Source organism: Puntigrus tetrazona, chromosome 7, assembly GCF_018831695.1.
Source record: "Puntigrus tetrazona isolate hp1 chromosome 7, ASM1883169v1, whole genome shotgun sequence".
NCBI classification, from domain to species: Eukaryota; Metazoa; Chordata; class Actinopteri; order Cypriniformes; family Cyprinidae; genus Puntigrus; species Puntigrus tetrazona.
The window spans coordinates 16,735,234-16,753,463 of NC_056705.1; the positions used below are offsets into that span (position 1 = coordinate 16,735,234).

The 18,230-nt window shown below is 36.5% G+C and overlaps 2 protein-coding genes across 2 annotated transcripts; both read right to left on the reverse strand.

The window, feature by feature from the left end:
- Positions 1-5,210: 5,210 nt before the first annotated feature.
- LOC122348245 (intelectin-like) lies at positions 5,211-7,814 on the reverse strand. The gene is made up of 8 exons (XM_043243537.1): positions 7,348-7,814; positions 7,101-7,188; positions 6,868-7,002; positions 6,541-6,788; positions 6,299-6,457; positions 6,078-6,198; positions 5,788-5,891; positions 5,211-5,630 (listed from the first exon to the last, which is right to left on the reverse strand). The coding sequence occupies exons 2-8, from the start codon at positions 7,183-7,185 to the stop codon at positions 5,478-5,480; spliced, it is 1,005 nt and encodes a 334-aa protein (XP_043099472.1). The 5' UTR covers positions 7,186-7,188; positions 7,348-7,814; the 3' UTR covers positions 5,211-5,477.
- Positions 7,815-12,295: 4,481 nt separating this feature from the next.
- anxa2b (annexin A2b) lies at positions 12,296-16,554 on the reverse strand. The gene is made up of 13 exons (XM_043243515.1): positions 16,458-16,554; positions 15,782-15,836; positions 15,495-15,588; positions 14,843-14,937; positions 14,627-14,740; positions 14,025-14,115; positions 13,867-13,946; positions 13,663-13,722; positions 13,424-13,517; positions 13,246-13,341; positions 12,887-12,945; positions 12,671-12,793; positions 12,296-12,535 (listed from the first exon to the last, which is right to left on the reverse strand). Exons 2-13 carry the CDS (start codon positions 15,830-15,832, stop codon positions 12,476-12,478), a joined length of 1,017 nt encoding a protein of 338 aa, XP_043099450.1. The 5' UTR covers positions 15,833-15,836; positions 16,458-16,554; the 3' UTR covers positions 12,296-12,475.
- Between the last annotated feature and the right edge of the window lie 1,676 nt (positions 16,555-18,230).

Genomic DNA, 18,230 nt, shown 5'->3' on the forward strand with positions numbered 1-18,230 from the left:
GATGAGTCAGTATATAATTACAGTGCGATTATAAAATTTGAATAAAATATATATTCATGTGACTGAAGAAATGGATGCTGAAAATTTCGAATTGCCATCACAGGAAAACAAATTACATTTAAAAAAATTGGCATAGAAAATAAATATTGGAATATTATTTTACAATATTCTTTCAGAAACAAACACTTTAAGAATTAAAATACAATTCAAACATCCGAACAGCGTAGATATTTTCTATTGTTTCATGTTGCTTTTATAAAGGCTTTATCTGAAAAAACGGCATTAAAATAAGCGAATCGCTGACTGACAGGAATCATCTTTTAACAGGCAAGGGACACTGCGCATGGCCTCCGCATAAGTTTACTTTGTTTTGGTTTTGGAAGGAAGCAGGCTTGTTCACTGTGGCAGGGCATTTATCTTATATTCATCAAAGGCCGCCCACATAACAAACAGCCGTACTTGTTTGATTTTATAAATAATTGAAGTCCACAGGGATTCACATTGTTTTAGGCCTAAATCTGTTGTTTACTGATAGTGTGTGTGTAACAGTGTGTTTGGATAGAGAGAGCGAATGAGAGAGAGAAAAAGAAGGGAAACTCACCCAGGGCGGAAGCACTTGGCGCGGAAATGAAAGCGTCTCTGTTTGCAGGCTGAGAGAGAGCATTGCAGTCTCTTCGTGGCCACGGGGCAAGCGCAAGTCCCTAACGAGCACTCAACACAACGTCTCCTCGTGACAGAGAGGCATCAAACAACCCATCTCAAATGAGAGAGTAAATATAGATAGAACCACAATGGTTTTTTTTTTTTTTTCTAGAAATGTTGCATTAATATTGCACACAATGCTTTAGAAACACATTTAGGTCACACGACCTCAGACTTAAGCAGCAAACTGTTCGCAATTTTACCTGTTTTGCCATTTTTGATACATGACCACCCCATATTAATGGCAGCTGTGTGAGTGACAGAGGCCTGAGGTGTTTCCGTAATTTGACTTTCTCTTATTTTCATTCTGTCATCACGTACAACTCGCTCAAAATGAGAAATCAAGATATGTTTGTGTATTCTTTTTGTTCTTTCATGTGCAAGCTTTCATAAAGCTGCGGGGCAGCACAGGGGGAAATCATATATTCATCTCCAAGAGCTCTGTGAGTGAACGTTCTTGGCCAGAACAACCTGTGCAGACATTTCGGTCTCCAAATCAATTATTAGCACTGAGGGTTTGACACGCTCAAGAGGAATCAACAACTAGCATTAAGAAAAGTACAGAGCTGGTATAAACAACATCAAATGGACTCAAGGCACCCCTGTCTATAAATTATACATGCAATCTAGCAAAGGGCCGGGTGTCACCAGAGTAGGGCCCATGACAGAATCACAGCATCTATATGTAAAACAGCAGAGGCCAACACAATGAGCTGGATGCATTGCCTTAAAGTGCACATAATGAGATGCATCTTCCCCCCAGTCTGTCTGCTTTTGTTTAAGCAATATTTAATAGTCCAATATAAATATATATATGCAGTTTTCTTTTTAGCGTTTGCTGTCTTCTTATTAGATTACACTAAAATAGCAAGTATTACACTAAACAGTTATCTTTCATCTTCATCTTTTTCCTTGATTCGCAAAAAAAGCTGGCTTACATTCAGACCCAGAGTCAACTTTTAATTAAAGTTATGAAAAGTACAATAAGTGTTTTTGAAAGAATCGTAAATCCAATACAAAACGTGAAAATATCGTGAAAATATCATTATTAAATTTTTAAAAATAATGTTAATATTTTTTAAGGATTTGAATTTTGATTCATTTTGGTTCAAAAGAACAGCATTTATTTGAAATTACATTTGTAATTTCTAAAATTGTTATTGTCGTTTTTGGTCAGTGTCATGCATCCTTGCTAAATAAACAGATTCCTTCAAAAGGAATTAAAGACTGCTGACCTTAAACTTCTGAATAGCTTCTAACTGAATTCTTAACAATGCACAGTAAGTTTTGCAGTATTGTGGTTACAGTGACTGCTGTCCTAAGGCAGAGAGGGATGGCATTCACTGGCTGTCTCCATCCTAATTACTCAGTGAAATAATTGAAATTAAAATAGCCACTGCATCCAGAAGCGCAAAGATGAGAACGTTCACCTCCGATAACACCCGCACATCAATAATCAGATTATCAGTGGGCCATGGATAAACAGAAATAGCTGGCCTTAGCATATTTAAGAGCTGCTTTAGCCGGCTGCTATTAACTCATCTCCCCAGTTATTTATGTTCCCTGCTTCTTAATAAGACTCCTGGCAATATTATTCTAATTATATCAGTCCAATCAGCAGTATTGCATGTCTGGCCTCATTTACATTTGCCAGTGCTTTGTCTTTCACAGTGTGATACTAATTCAATGAGACGTCTAACGTTTACATTATACGTGGCCTGCAGAGTTTGGCCTCCTATATACCCTTCCAGTCCATTAGAACCGCTGTGTATGTGTGTGTGTGTGTGTGTGTTGTGTCGGTATGATTGGGTTTTTCTCTGAGCGAATGACTGATTGATCAGGGTTGCTGTATGGCACAACTGAGTTTGCTTTGTAATACAAATATGTGTTTAGTTCTGTGAGGGTGTGCTGGCGGGCTTTTCTAGATGCCAGCCCATAGCAACAGCCTGTAGCTGTTGTAAACAAGTTTCCTTTCATGAAACATTCTCTTATCTCGACAACATAAAATTAACTTAACCTGACCAGGTTTAAACTGATATTCCGTCAGTTCCTGATCAACACCATTAAAAAATAGATAATATATAGGCAAGTCAATTTAATTTGATAAAAACAATTGTGCTGATTTCAGAAGAAAAGAGGGGAAAATGATAATAGAGAATCAAGGGAACTAAAGGAGAGGAGCGATGACAACATCATCCACACTGATCACTCTTTCCTCCTCGCTTCTGAGTAATGACATTAATCTGGAAGATTAAAAACTGTCACATCTGATGATTTACTACCATCCACCTTCAGAAAACACACAGCAGTGCACACTCTCTATTATTCATGCTCTTTCAGGATGTGATCATAGCAATATAGTTGACCTGGAGGTCTCCATTACAATAACTGAGGGTCAGAATGTTGACACGATGTGCGGCTATGGCCCGCAGGTCTACAGAAGTTCAGCAACGCACGATCAAGACATCAAATACCAATTGTTCAAAGAAAAATTGTTTCCAGTTTATTTCCAGCTGCAATTTTACCTCAATTTGAGATTAAATATTCAACATAAGCGTTGCCCATTGAGATTATGTGCCTTTAACGACATTTAATATTATCTAATATATATGTACCAATATATGGGTCAAAATGATAAATGTTTCGCATTCATTAATATCCATGGTTCATTCCTATAGCTATAGGGGCTGTTAACTTTTCTGTCTTTGAATAACCAAAGTTATTATGGTTCTGTCTGTGTTTCAAAATTCAGCTTTTCAGATCAGGGCTGTGAGTGTAAATTGAATCGCTTGTTAATTTGTAATAAAATGACAGAAATAAATTGTAGTTTGTTTTCTAGAGGAGTTAAGGATGCTTGGAGATCTGTTTGGCACTTGTTAGTGAAGGGGCAATTCAGTGTAGTTCAAATAATCTACTGCCCTCTTGTGGAAATTGCCTGCGTGCAGCCAGCAAAGTGCTCACAGCAGTTTATATACATATGGGTTTACATGTACAGCAGATGACTATACATGATCCTTCATGATCCACACATCACATATGAAGCACGTTTTGCTGCACTCGTTCAACAGTAATTGTTCATTCATAGTTGTTAGTTTGTTCCTATAATTGTTGATCAGTTTTGTACACGGTCGATCCTATTATCTATCTACCATACAGGTAAAATGCAGGCGAACAATTAATAGGCATATCAAAATAGTATACTGTAATGTGTAGCTCTACTCATTATTTATAGCCTACATAAAATGCAACTGGAAATTTTCAGTAATTGAATGTAATGTGAAACATAAAACGACATCTGCAAGCTGCTAAAATGATTGAAATACAATTTCAAATGTATTTTAAAGGTTTTAATTATATCGGCACCTTTAATCTCCAATCTGTCTACAATATAGTGCGATCCAATTACTGCACTCAGAGCCATGACTCGCTAGATTATCAGATAGATTAAAACTGCAATTTTTTAACAACAAAGAAATTAGCTTTTCTAATAATAATAATAATATACTGTATAAAGCGCTATACAGATGAAGGTGGGGTCACTCGGAAACACGCTGTACGAGCGCACTGTGATTGGACAAAACCCACAAGCAAGCGGTGCGCGTTACCATAATCACGCGTTCACTTCAATGCTCGTGCAGCGCGAGCGCGAAACTCCACATTTAAACAGTCATTAGCAAATACTTATCAAAGTGACGTTACTTACAGTCGCTGTTTCAGAAGCGCATTAATGTCAAAGCAAAGAGATTTTTTTTTAAATAGGCTTGCACTTCCTTTTGTATTCTCCTAAACTAGCAAAACTGTCCTGCACGAAATGTGTTGCGCAAACTTCGACATCTAGGTTGTGCTGTTAAAGTAAGGATAGACTGCTACCTGCGTGTCCTTTTTCATAGCATTTTCAAAAAAAAATGACCCAGAAAAAAATGGGTAGCGTCCCCTATATGTTTGGGGATCAATACCTAGAGTTCACGCGCGATCGTCAGCTCAAGAGCATATATTTGATGTTTTCCTATAATTTCTTTTCTGAAAGAGCTTATTGGCGCTCTGTCTCTTCTCTGCACTCTGTTTTCACTGATGATGCCTTTACGTGTTATCAGGATGACTGTATAAACAGGAATGTGGAAATTAAAAATTGCATACGAAAGCAATGTGAAGTCGAATGCTTGAATTGATCGAGTTCCTAATCACAAGTGGGACGCAAAAAACACCTTTTGGCTCATAACTTATAAATATAACCATTTTAACAAGCTAAAAAAATATCTGTGGGGTACTTAAGATAAAACTTCACGCAAAATCTTGGGGAAATCAGAGACTTATTTTGATGAAAGGGGCAAAGGTCACCTTTAGGTCTTTAACATGTATTCATGTCCAACTGCTCTATAGGTGTGCATTCAACTGTTTAAATGGACACCTTTCAGCCAAGCATGGTCTGTATTCAGGCATTAATAAAAAATATAGCCTACATACATATAAAGTTAATCTATTAAAGTAAAGGTTGACACTGGACAGCATTGACAGCCCACTGCTTTTATTTGATAATACATTGTATCAAAAAGCTAAAACATTAAAGAGAAACCCACAAACATTGAGAGGTTTTAGATAAAGCAGAAACTTAATAAATGGCTAAACTAACAGGTTGTTTTTTTTAATTACTATCACCATGCATATATGCAGATTAAAGAAATAAATTTGATCAAATTCTTGTTCATGTAACATTTCAGTGTTGATCAGTGATATGAAATAGGAAGTAAGCTGGAGATTTTAGACTGATCAAGGTGTCAGCGATAAAACAGAAGTACTGCTGCTTCAGTTATCTCTCTGGAAGCACTCCATCCTGCATTAGTGCCATAGCCATCCCAGTCGAAGCCTGAAAAGTCCCCACACTGTCTAGGGACGGCCTCAGGAAAGTGTCCACCTCCACCAATACAGAACTGCAACAATATAAGCATATTACTGGCAGCAAAACACACCTATGCATCTGAAATGATTTCCATTGTTCATTGATGCATTATGTGGTGATTAACAACATGTCAAAAATGCTGCTCATCGACATTGTTTTAAATAATCCACAATATTCTTTTCACTCACATGTTCAGTGTGACAGCCGGTAGGTTTCACACCTGAACAAAGAGCCAAGGCTGCCCTTTCAGTATTGAAGACTCTGAATGAGATGAATCCGGGTGTAAATATGGCTGAAAAAATGCAGAGAAAATATCACAAATGATATGGGTTTCATTCATTACGTTGATTGAATCTCAATCATGACGCTTTGCAAATTGCACACCATTACTAAATAAAACACAGATTGATGTCAGCTGATGTAGCAGCTTTCTTTAAAAAAATATTTAAAAACACTGGCTCTAGAGGTATCGCCATACTTCTTGAATAGGGGCCATACAGATTTCTGTTGTAATCCACATTTCCAGTATCATACACTATTGGAATAGAAGGTCCATTATCAGTGATGCAGGCCCCTATTCCAAACCTCACAGGGAATCTCTGGGAAAAATGAAGATAAAGATTCAAAAAATGTTTTATTTCACAAAATTGAAGTATTTGAATGTTTCAGACTCAAAACTGGTATCCAAGTATATCTGACCTTGAATAAATTGAAAAGGTTTCCTCCGTAGAGGCTTAAGAAGTGGTTTTCAGTGTGGTATTTCAGGAGGGAGGTAGGTGACCACTGTTCCAGATCAGCGTTATTAGGAACATGCCACACAGACACATCTTGTGCTGCAATGTCATAGTATCCAGGATTCTGTGACAAATAGGAAACAAGCTGTAATTTCAAATCTCACAAGCATCTTTTATGTTGCTCCTATAGACATGTTGTAAAAATACCTTATAGTCATCACTTGTAGAGGATTCTGCTGTTCCGAATGTGACTGTGTTAGCCCATGTCCCGTCACCATCCGGCCGGTTTGGGTCACTGCCCTGCTGACTAGACCAGCGATCACCAACAGTACACTTTCCGAACAAGTAGTTTTCATGAACACTGGCCACAAGCGTCCAGCCGCCGCCGGCAGTGGTCATGTCACAGAACGTCTGGTAAAGGACTCCTCTTGATGAGTTCAAATAGTAAAGGCCATCTGTATGAACAAAAGCATTCCTGAGTCACGTAAACACAGCTGTCACCTAATATAAAAGATTAACATAAAATTAGCATACCATCATAAACGTGATACTTTTCATGCAGTTCCTTGCAGCTTCGAGCAGCATATTTATTTCTGCTCGGAAGTATTGCATCCTCAAGACTGGTCTTGGTATCACCGGTTTTGATATACGGTACTTCTTGTTGATCCACTGCAATGTGAGACATTAAGATTTAGTGGAATATATTTTGTATAAATATGTGACTTTGTTAATTAATTTCCATACTAATTATTACACTTATTACTTACAAATGATCACACTAGCAGCCTCAAAGAGCCACACATTCAGCAAGAGACTGAAGAGGATCCCTACAATCATTTTTGTGAGAACCATGGGCTGCAAACAAGAGGAAAAATGTTCTTCATAATTATACTCAACAATGAAAAGCTGAAATTGATGCTGTTCGTTTCATGTTTCTGTTAAGAAATTACTAAGCACACAGCATATGCAATACAATTAAAAATGGTACATTTTAAATGGTACAGGAACTCTCACCTTTCTTGTCTTGTGCTTCTCTCTTCTGAGTTGACAATCACTGTCAAAGAGTCTGAGAATAAAGCAATTTACTCGGGATACTTATACTCGCCCCAAAAGAGGAACAAGGAAAATGAAGCATAAATGGAAAACGAAATGTGAAAAATTTATTATTTCCTAGTCGAGACAAAGGTGTGTTTAGTTTTAGCTTGCGGAAAAGAGTATTTCGGTGTTTTTACTCATGTTTACTTTATTGTCTCATTCGGCTGTTGACAATTCCAGTCCATCGGGTCAACATTCCTCCAGTGTATTTACTCCAATTGGAGTTAATGCATTCATAAATAAATCAGGCCACAAACTAATAATGATGTTAGCTGCTATACTGCATGCAGTTAACAATGGCAATGCCGCGTGTCACACAGAAATGCACATGATTTTGAGCTAGGACGCTAACGCCTAAAAAGCAACCATGAAAAGTGTCACACTCTTGGACTGTTTTGTGTTTATTTTAATTCCTCACATGCTATGCGTGACCTAGTTTCTGTTGTCTGTTCATTATGTCGTTCTGGTCAGGTGTGTGTCATTAGTTAGCCTAATTAGTAACACTTGTGTGGTTCCTGGTCTTCTGTGTTGTACTCACCCTGTGTGGATTATTAAAGACTGTAAATTGTTCTTTATCTTTGTGTATTATTCTCTCTGCACCACACTGTGACAAAAAGGATAGACCCCAAAAATAAACTTCTATTTTCATTTACTCATTTCATTACTCACAATATTGTTCAAAACCCAGGAAAAAAATGAAAAAATCTGATAAAATAGGCCAAAAAAACCTGCCTCTATAAAAAAATGGCACATTTCCAAATGTTTAATAAGGGTAGGCTAATAACATTTATAATATATAGGGCCCACATCTCTGTGAAATAACTATATTTCTATGATGTTGATATAACTTACTATATAAAACCATGTTGTTTCATGCACCTGTCAAATTTGAGATATTGGGCTTTTTGGTTTCTTGTAAAATGTCTTTTCAGAGTAGTGGAAAGAAAACATTCCAAGGGCACTGTTGTTTGTCTCAATAGATTTCAGTTACAATGCATAATTGTGAAGCTTGTTTTTTCAGAGTTTTTTCCTCCTACACTGAGCCATGTATGTCCACATCAGTAGCACACACACCAAACTTTACATTTTTATTTCTGTCTGTATCCTGAAGGTTTTTACAGAGGGATTTGTTCATATATAATTTGCATGATAATATATATTTTATTTCCCATAAAACTGTCAAAATGTATTGTTTTCTGTCTGTTCTATTTTCTGAATTATGGAGTGACAAAATGAAATGGCCAAAATTCCCTCTGTAAAAACCTTTGACAAAATGTAATATACTGAAATTGGCTTTATCGAGTGTTTAGATTTTTGTTCAAGAAATATACTCAAATCAGCGCATATTTCATTAAATAATGTCTCATCTGCATGTAACTCCACATTTGAACAATCATTAGCAAATACTTAACAAAGTAACGTTACTTACAGTCGCTGTTTCAGAAGCGCATTAATGTCAAAGCAAAGAGATTTTTTTTTTTAGAAATAGGCTTGCACTTCCTTTTGTATTCTCCTAAACTAGCAAAACTGTCCTGCACGAAATATAACCATTTTAACAAGCTAAAAAAATATCTGTGGGGTATTTAAGCTAAAACTTCACGCAAAAACTTGACATCAGAGACTTATTTTGATGAAAGGGGCAAAGGGAAAGTGAAAAATTTATTATTTCCTAGTCGAGACAAAGGTGTGTTTAGTTTTCGCTTGCGGAAAAGAGTATTTCGGTGTTTTTACTCATGTTTACTTTATTGTCTCATTCGGCTGTTGACAAGTCCAGTCCATCGGGTCAACATTCCTCCAGTGTATTTACTCCAATTGGAGTAAATGCATTCATAAATAAATCAGGCCACAAACTAATATGGATGTTAGCTGCTATACTGCATGTAGATAACAATGATAATTTTGCGTGTCACACATATTTTAACTATTTTAGAAAACCTAATAGTCAAAAAATTAATAGTAATTAATCAACTAGGTAAGGTGATAACTATTAGTAAATTTTTTTTTACCCTATTCACCTGCAGTGTCTTGCGTGTCTCATGACTCTCGCCTAAAAAACGTAATTATTTTTGTTTTGTCCTTGGCTCAGAAAGCATCATAACCTAGTGACTGATAGTAGTTTCTGAGACAAAAGCTTATTCAATATCATTCCTTCCCTGTATCAAATAGTCATTAAGGAAAGAATTAAATAGTTGTTTAGGCTACCCATATGTAGAGTGTCAGCAAAGGATATTAAATTAACTGACTTAATTCTAGCCAGAATTTAAGCACTCAAAATTCCTGTTATAATCAGTGAACCTGCCCACACTCTATATGATAAATTAATCATACTTGCGTAATTCATAAGCCTACATCCGATGAGAGAAGTTGCAGTCAGAATTCATTTAATAATAGGTGCTCGTTAAACAAAGCTCAGAGCTTTTAGCTAATCTGAACACCTCTGATTGGCCATTTTGTTAATAAACTTGATCAGTTATAGTGCGCATTGCTTAAAAGAAATGCGATGAGAGCTGGTCTAAATTTATTACAGCAATCAGCACTTTTAATTTATTTTTAATTTTCATTAGTTTCATGCGTCATGCATACATGTTCCTAGGTCAGAATAGACCCTGGAACAACATTTTAGTCCAAAAATGTAGTCTTGACCATATCTCTACACCTAAACCTAACCTTACCAATGAGTAATGCCTAAAATCAGAGGAAATTATATATGAACGACACTGCTGTGCAAGCCCTAAACACTGATTTTATCTTCACAAAAACTATAAAATTGTCCTTCAAATCTAATTGGCTAATCACAATGTTGATCCAGGGACAACACAAAGATGTTGACCTAAGAATACGCAAAACTCAGCAAAATTGGGTTCTGCGATAGGGAACCAACACCTGGGAGATGTCTATTTGACTTCTGCAAGACATATTGCTCATATGCAATACATGCATAGTGTGGCGGGGTGAAGAAACACATGGCAAGAGAGCTCAAAAGGGTGGGTGGTTTTATTGAAAACAACAAGAAATGAGACATCTTTCATATGTTTGTCTACAGCTGATGCTTTCCAGATCAAGAAATCTTTAAGAGACATCATACAGGCTATGTCTGCCCTGATAGCATAAGTACGATACTGATTTGATGTCTGCATTTACATCTGCAAGACGTGTTTGCTTATATGCAATATGTATATAAGACATTTCCTTTTATATGCCAAATAGACATTTATTAGATGTCTTTAGATGTCTCAGTAAAACTGACATCTGAAAGACATCTTTTGAATGGTTGTAGACAGCAGATGCTTTTTCAGATTAAGAGATCTTAAATAGACATCGTACAGGCTATGTGTGCGATCTGCCCTGATAGTATAAGTACATCACAGAGACGTGGGATGTTTGTATGCTTTGTAGATCAAGCTCTTTATCACACGTATGTAGCTCATCTACAGAGGAATGCGGACCGGATGGACTGGATTTGTCCATAGCCGATTGAGACTAAGCAAAAGGTAGACAATAAAATATAAATGACTTGAATAAAAACACTGATATATGCTTTCATAAACCAAAGTCCAGCTTCCGCTCAAGTAGGCTCAAATATATTTAATTTTCTGCATTCCGGGTTCTGATCATGCGGAGATCTTAATTTTTCTTGTTCTCTTACCCACCCACAATCCAAAATCCTTGACAGTGATCAAGTAGAGAAGCACAAGTTAAAGTAAGAGTGCACCATACTGATTAAAGTTGAACGTTTGTTGTAAAATAAAATTTCACTTCTTAAACCTCTACAGGCAAAACCCTTTTCAATTTATTCAAGGACTGAAAAACCTTTAAACCAATTTTGAGTTTCAAACATCTGTGTAGATGTCTGTATAAACATAGAAGTATGGCAATATTTTTCAAGTGGCTCCATCATTAGACCTTAGCCAGGGAAGTACCATATTTCCTGTTTGACTGGAATAACAAAAAGGCTATGAAGGATAGAAGTAGTAATTAATTGTCCAGTTCAGCTGACGAAACTTAAAAAAACAAAACTTTTGAAATGTGAAACTGATCTAGTGGCATTGTTAAGATTTTAAATCCTTCCCTGACAGCCTCATTTTCATTAGTCTTAAATTCAGCCACGTCACGTGTACATTAACCTGTCATGATCAACATCAGTGACATATTCTGACATATTCATCTCATTCAGAGTCTTCAATACTGAAAGGGCAGCCTTGGCTCTTTGTTCAGGTGTGAAACCTACCGGCTGTAACACTGAACATGTGAGTGAAAAGAATATTGTGGATTATTTAAAACAATGTCGATGAGCAGCATTTTTGACATGTTGTTAATCACCACATAATGCATCAATGAACAATGGAAATAATTTCAGATGCATAGGTGTGTTTTGCTGCCAGTAATATGCTTATATTGTTGCAGTTCTGTATTGGTGGAGGTGGACACTTTCCTGAGGCCGTCCCTAGACAGTGTGGGGACTTTTCAGGCTTCGACTGGGATGGCTATGGCACTAATGCAGGATGGAGTGCTTCCAGAGAGATAACTGAAGCAGCAGTACTTCTGTTTTATCGCTGACACCTTGACTCTATATAAAGTCAGTCTAGTAGATCCTCACCTCTATTGTTATTTGAGCATATTGAAACATATATGTGTATGTGTAGGCTACACACACACACACACACACACACACACACACACACACACACACACACACACATATATAAATTCTTTGGAACGACAGCAATGATTGCAGTGACCTCTAGTGGTGAAGAAGTTCTCTAATAATTTGTTATGACAACTCGTAGACCCACATTACATTATAAAAACCACAAGTACTTAGAAGTGTTGTATTAATATCTACAACAATAACAAAAAACAATCTACACATTTTTAAATTCTTCATTCTGTATTCCTTTGAGTGAAATATGTATCAGTTAAAGTAATATTACACATCAATCAAATACATAAGAAAACACAAAGCATGCTTATAATAATACTGCATTTTTAGCTAATCATTTCAGAAAGTTTTCACTGCTGGACATGAGTAGCAGAAGATTACAGATGTTTAGTCATCTCCTCCACAGAGGTTCAGTAGAGCTCTCTGGTAGTCACCCTTGGTGTGCTCCTGAGGAGAAAAAGAAAATAAGAAAAGTTCCGATTAAAATGCTTCTTGCATTTCTTAGAATAAGCTAAGAACAGAAAAAAAGAAGAGAGAGGTAAATAACAGAAAAAAGGAAGAAAGAGACAAATGGAAACTTACTAAAATTGTCTGGTACAGAGATTTTCCAAAATTCCTCTTAAACTCTGCCCGGACCTTCATGAGATCAACTTCACAGCGGGAGACGATGATACGGGTTATGACTTTCTCTTTAACACTTTTACTCTGCAATCATCAAAATCAAAATATTCACTTTTTACATAGAAGAAACTGATCGACACAACTCAAAACCAGCCAAGGTCAAATGAAGATACTTACCTTCATAGCATCACTGAGTCTGCTGGCAAAATACAGATGTTTGTTGTCCAAGCACTCAACTGTAGAAAGAAAGAGATTTTATTACATAGTTACATGTTGTGTTTTTCCACACTTTGGTAGGAGTCTCTCTTCGGTTCTCTTCTGGCTTCTTGCCAAATGCATTTCCACAGGGCTTTCCATAAAATGTTCCTCACCAAACAGCTTGTGATTATGTTAAAAAGAAATGAAGAACGGATTCCCAAGGAAACCATGAGACTATAATTGAGCGGACAGGCACAACCATCGTCAAATATGCCATACACATCTCCATATGCAAGCGTTCTGACAGCTTATGTGAAGAACGGACAGCTGATAGATACCTAGTGTGAGGAAGGATTTTTCCAGATCTCCCTTCACCTCCTTTCGGATGCTCTCCCTAATGTCATAAGGGCTGTATCTCTTGTACCTTTCAAACACTGTGAAAAAGAGGTGCTGGTTAGGTTGCTGCACAAATAATCATGTCAGTTGACTTCAAATACAGCTCTGTTCAGCTGTCACCTTTCTGCATGTGTGGGACACTCCTCTCAGAGAAGATTGAAATCCAGGTCATCACATCAGTTCCTTTTCTCTTCACTCCAGCTTCATAAAGAGCCTAAATAAATGATAAAAGATTAACATGAGTCATCTGAACAATGCTTTCACATGCTATCATAATATTATTTTAATCATGCTGAGTAAATATACTGTCACTATGACTGAATTAATAGAATTTCTGCAGTTAAAAGGACTCTACTCACCCTTGCATCATTGTCGATCTTCTCATAGTCCACCACGTTACTCGGCTCATCCCTTTTGGCCTGAGAACAAATAAATAAAATGTGAGTACAGTAATGCAGAATCTGCAGTTTGCAGACTATATTGGCGGTAAAGGAATTACTTGTTGCATATTGTGCAGCAAAGTGGAATCTGGTCATAATCGACGTTATAGTAATTTTTGTTACCTGTACAAGGGCCAGGAGCAGCTTTGCAAAATCACCAGATGTGTCTCCAGAAACGTCTTTCTCCAACTCCTTCTTAAACACTGCAAGAAGAAAAAGAAAGACACATGAATACTAATGTAGGTATGTTTTTATGCCTTTTAAGCGCCAGCATCACTCACTCTCTCTGTAAACCTTCTTGATTTCCATGAGCTCTTCATTATTGCGAGAGCAGACCATTTCAATAAGACTCTCCTCATCAGTGCCCAGACCCTGCGAAAAACAACACACTGTCACATGAATACAGTAATATGTGAACATGCTAACTGATCAACAGTATAGGAGTTTTGTGTTATTTGTAAAGAAACGAATGCTTGTTATTCAGCAAGGATGAATACATTTCAAATTAATGCTGATTTAAAAAAAAAAAATAAATTCTAACCGTCAAATATAAAACAAATGTATCACAGCTTCCACAAAAAAATTAAGCAGCACAATTTTTTCAGTACTGTATTCATGAAAAAATCAGAGGAAAAAAGTATGTTAAAATACAAAACAGCTTATTTTAAACTGTAATAATATTTCACAGTATTAACATTTTTAGTGCATTAAAATAATAAAGAAATAAATGCACCATTGGTGAGCATAACTTTTAATCAGTATAGGTTGTTTTATTCATGCTATTCATAAATTATTCAGAAATGATTATTAAATATGGAGTAGGAGTTCATTTTGATAGAAAAGAGCAGTGCCCATAAGCAATTACAGATGTATGTAAACATACCTTCATTGAAGATTTCAGTTCAGTGGCGTCATACTGTGCTGTACTCTTCATCAACCCCAGAATCAGATGCTCCAAAGAGCCCGAGAGCGCCCCCTTCAGGGCACTTATCAAATCCTTCAACACAAACAGCATCGCCTTATTTGTAATTCTGATACACAATATATTTATTGTACATATTGGTGTACTTCATAAAGGTAAGATAATTATGGTGTGCACCTTCTTTGCCCGTTTTTCATACTCAAAGGCAATTTCGCTCCTTTGTGCGCAACTGCGTTTCGTCAGAATGTCAATGATCGTCTGCTCATCAACACCTTAATGAATAAATGAAGACAAGAATGAGAGCAGAAGATATGGATTGAGAAAGAAAGCGATAGAGCATCATTAAGATAAGGCCCTGAGGGACTAATTGCACCTTTTTATTTCCTAGTATTAAATCATTAAATAGTCATCAGCTAATTTGAGACACTGACACTACTGGCATACATATGTGCATTCAATCTCATTCACAAACTTAGCATTTATATTTATTGACAAGCATAGTAAGGGAGTACTACAACACCTGTACTGTGATATAGTCACAACAAAGCCATTTTATTTCGCCTGAATTAAATACATTTTCAAGATTCCGCACAAATAAATGCAATGCGCACTAATTATTTACAATTCTATTCAAAAGAGAAAGATTCTCTTCCATCCATCCTGTTTAAGGCAATTAAGCCACCGTTCAGTTTGTTTGATAAGCAAAAATAAAGGCATTGATAGCATCTAGGTACTCGTTTTGTGTTCCACTAGAACACAAAATTGAATCTACAAAGTCCAATGTAAATGTTTAATAGAAATGTTAAATGTTTATGGCACCATCTCTTACCTTTGGTTTTGATGGCTGTCTCTATTTTGGCTGCATCTTCCTCTGGGTTAAAATCATAAGCTGGGACCACCGTAGGGCATTTAGGTTCTCTCTCCTGATGATATATCAAGAATATTTTGATGTAGAAATATAACATAGTCTATTATAATATATAAAACATTATAGTTAGAATAAAAAAGAAACATGCCAACAGTCAATCTTAATAGCCACTACATGCATACAAAAATGTGTATTGTATTTGTTAAATTTGTGATAATACTGCATTTTATAATACTGTAATAACTTACCCCTCCGTAACTCAATGTAAGTTTCGTCAAAATCTCAGACACCAAAGCCATTTTCCTGCAGAGGACAGAGAACAGACGCAATCATCCAAGTTGAACAATGAGTAGATGAAGCAGGAGATACAATGTGTGTTTTAAGCCACTGTAAAATACAACCTCACCCTTTGTTTCAAAGGTCTAAGTGATTGTTGCCATAGATACAGTGATTAGAAGGACCGTGTAGATAAAGGCCCAGTTCAGTGTCATCACAAGCAATTATGCAAGTCAATAACCATTTTACTGCCCTTAAATGTGTCACAGAGAAAGTTATTTTTTCATTTCATTTAAAAAAAGAACATCTTTTTGTTGCTATGCAACATTACAGTGGTTAAACCTCCCCTACAGTGCTAACAGGAAATAGTTTTCTCTCTGCACTATACATTACGAGGTGAGCTGTGAAGGGTTTGCTGGAACTTTGTTCAGACACACCCAGACACACACACACCCTGTACACATTCCACAGACCACTGAATCTCTGACCATCACACACACACACAGCAAGACCGATACAGCTCTTTCTGCAGATTAAACAGGACTAGAAAACAAACTGTACATTCATAATACTACAGCAGGCCTGTCAAGAGCATTTTATGTTTCTCAGTCTCATCAATGACGAATCACCAGAGGACCAGAGTCTTACCTGAGATGCTGTGGAGTGTCAAGGTGTAGTCGTGGATTTCCAGTTGTATCTTTATGTATGGGATTACCTTTTGAATGCAGCCAATGACTGACCGTCTCCTCCTATCAACCCACACCTACACCCACTCGAGATGAGGACACAGAAGTTGCTTATTAGTTATTCATTTACTGGCCTACGCATTCCTTACAAAATTAACTTACAGTTTGAAACATTTTTAAAGAGAACATTGTTTGAAATACACATACATCCATGCTCATCTCTGGCATCACTGTTGCAGGCCTGTGTATGAATTTTTGAGCATTTATATATGTGCAATATGTGTTACAATAACATGGAAAAACTGTCAGTTTGGACGCAAATGATATTATGTTGAATGTTGAGAGTGTGAGGTAACCCTACCCACAGCTGTTCCTGACAGAGAGGATATGAATATAGACACATGTATATATGGCATACAACCTAAAAGCAGCATAGCAAGAAATATATATATATTAATTAAGCCAAATTACATGCATCCTGAAACTAAAGTGGATTTTGATTGACATTACCTGTTAGTAATGTTCCATTAGATAAATGTCCCACTAATCCCAGTTAAACATTTATCAATGTTTAAAACATTCTGAAAACATATTCACTCAGTAACTACTACATGACAATAATGACAATGCACCATGCAGTTTAATTAATCCCACAATCAACTATAGTCTGCAAAACTCGAAGAGTTATACCATTTTTAAGAATTAAGAAGTTAACACATTTTGTCTCGGATAAAATCACCATCAAGTCTTTCTCTGACGTAATTATTATAGATTAATTGTCAAAAGAGTGAGTAAAACAGCTAAGTATGTTTGCTAAAGGAGGAGAAGTATTCCTCAGTCAACGTCTGACGGTGCTCTCAGTGATAACAGTGGGCTGGGTTTTATAGCGAGAGCAGACAGTACACCACATCTACAAACACACACTGGTTTCCATGGTTTATGGGGACAGTCCCCATAAACTGTCATATTTTTTATATTGTACAAACCGTATTTTCTGTCCCCATAACCTACCCCTCATAATAAAACTTTCTGCATGTTTTTTTTTTTTTTTTTTTGGATTTTCAGAAAACTATTTATAAGCTGTTTTCCTCATAGGGAGCAAAAAATGTCCCCACAAGGTATTACTGTCATTGTGGGGATATTTGGTCCACATGATGCAGGGAATACCAGGCACACACACAAGCTCATAATAGTAGACTTTAATCTGTTCTGATTTTGTTCTTTGTGCCTTACTTAACTATATGCAAATAAAGCTGAGCAAGAGTGAATCTGTTACAGAAGCTCATAATACATACAGTAAAAGTCTTGCTAGGGGTCATGCGTTTCATGTGTTTTCCTTAGCAATCGGTGTTCTAGACTTGCATCTTTGGCAACACACGCAACAAGCACTGAGCAATGACATACCATAATGAGGTGATTCATCCCATACACATAAATAAGAGTCATTCCTCTGATAGCACATACCATCATTACTCAAAAGTATTACAACACTTTAAAACGGAGGCAGACCATTTCAGTTGACTCGGTCAGCTTAAACAGAACAACATAGTATGTAAAAGCTGTAGTCGCTATATATTCATAGTTCTTAAATTTCACATACACACTTCAGGGAGCAGGATCATTATTTTGTGGTTTCCAGAAAAGCTATACGTTCTTCAATAAAAACAACAGTTGTTTATGAGACAAATAAAACAAGATATATAGAAATGCATGACAAACTAGTTGAAGGAAACAA

What these genes read in the sequence shown, in the direction of transcription:
- anxa2b (XM_043243515.1), bottom strand. Translation starts at nt 15,832, where the DNA reads ATGGCTTTGGTGTCTGAGATTTTGACGAAACTTACATTGAGTTACGGA. An exon ending in ATGAAAAACGGGCAAAGAAG is followed by an intron (nt 14,741 to 14,842) that starts GTGCACACCATA and finishes TTTGTGTTGAAG; the next exon opens with GATTTGATAAGTGCCCTGAA. An exon ending in CTCTGTACCAGACAATTTTA is followed by an intron (nt 12,536 to 12,670) that starts GTAAGTTTCCAT and finishes TTTTCTCCTCAG; the next exon opens with GAGCACACCAAGGGTGACTA.
- LOC122348245 (XM_043243537.1), bottom strand. Translation starts at nt 7,185, where the DNA reads ATGGTTCTCACAAAAATGATTGTAGGGATCCTCTTCAGTCTCTTGCTG. An exon ending in GGCTGCTAGTGTGATCATTT is followed by an intron (nt 7,003 to 7,100) that starts GTAAGTAATAAG and finishes CTCACATTGCAG; the next exon opens with TGGATCAACAAGAAGTACCG. An exon ending in GTATGGCCCCTATTCAAGAA is followed by an intron (nt 5,892 to 6,077) that starts GTATGGCGATAC and finishes GCATTTTTTCAG; the next exon opens with CCATATTTACACCCGGATTC.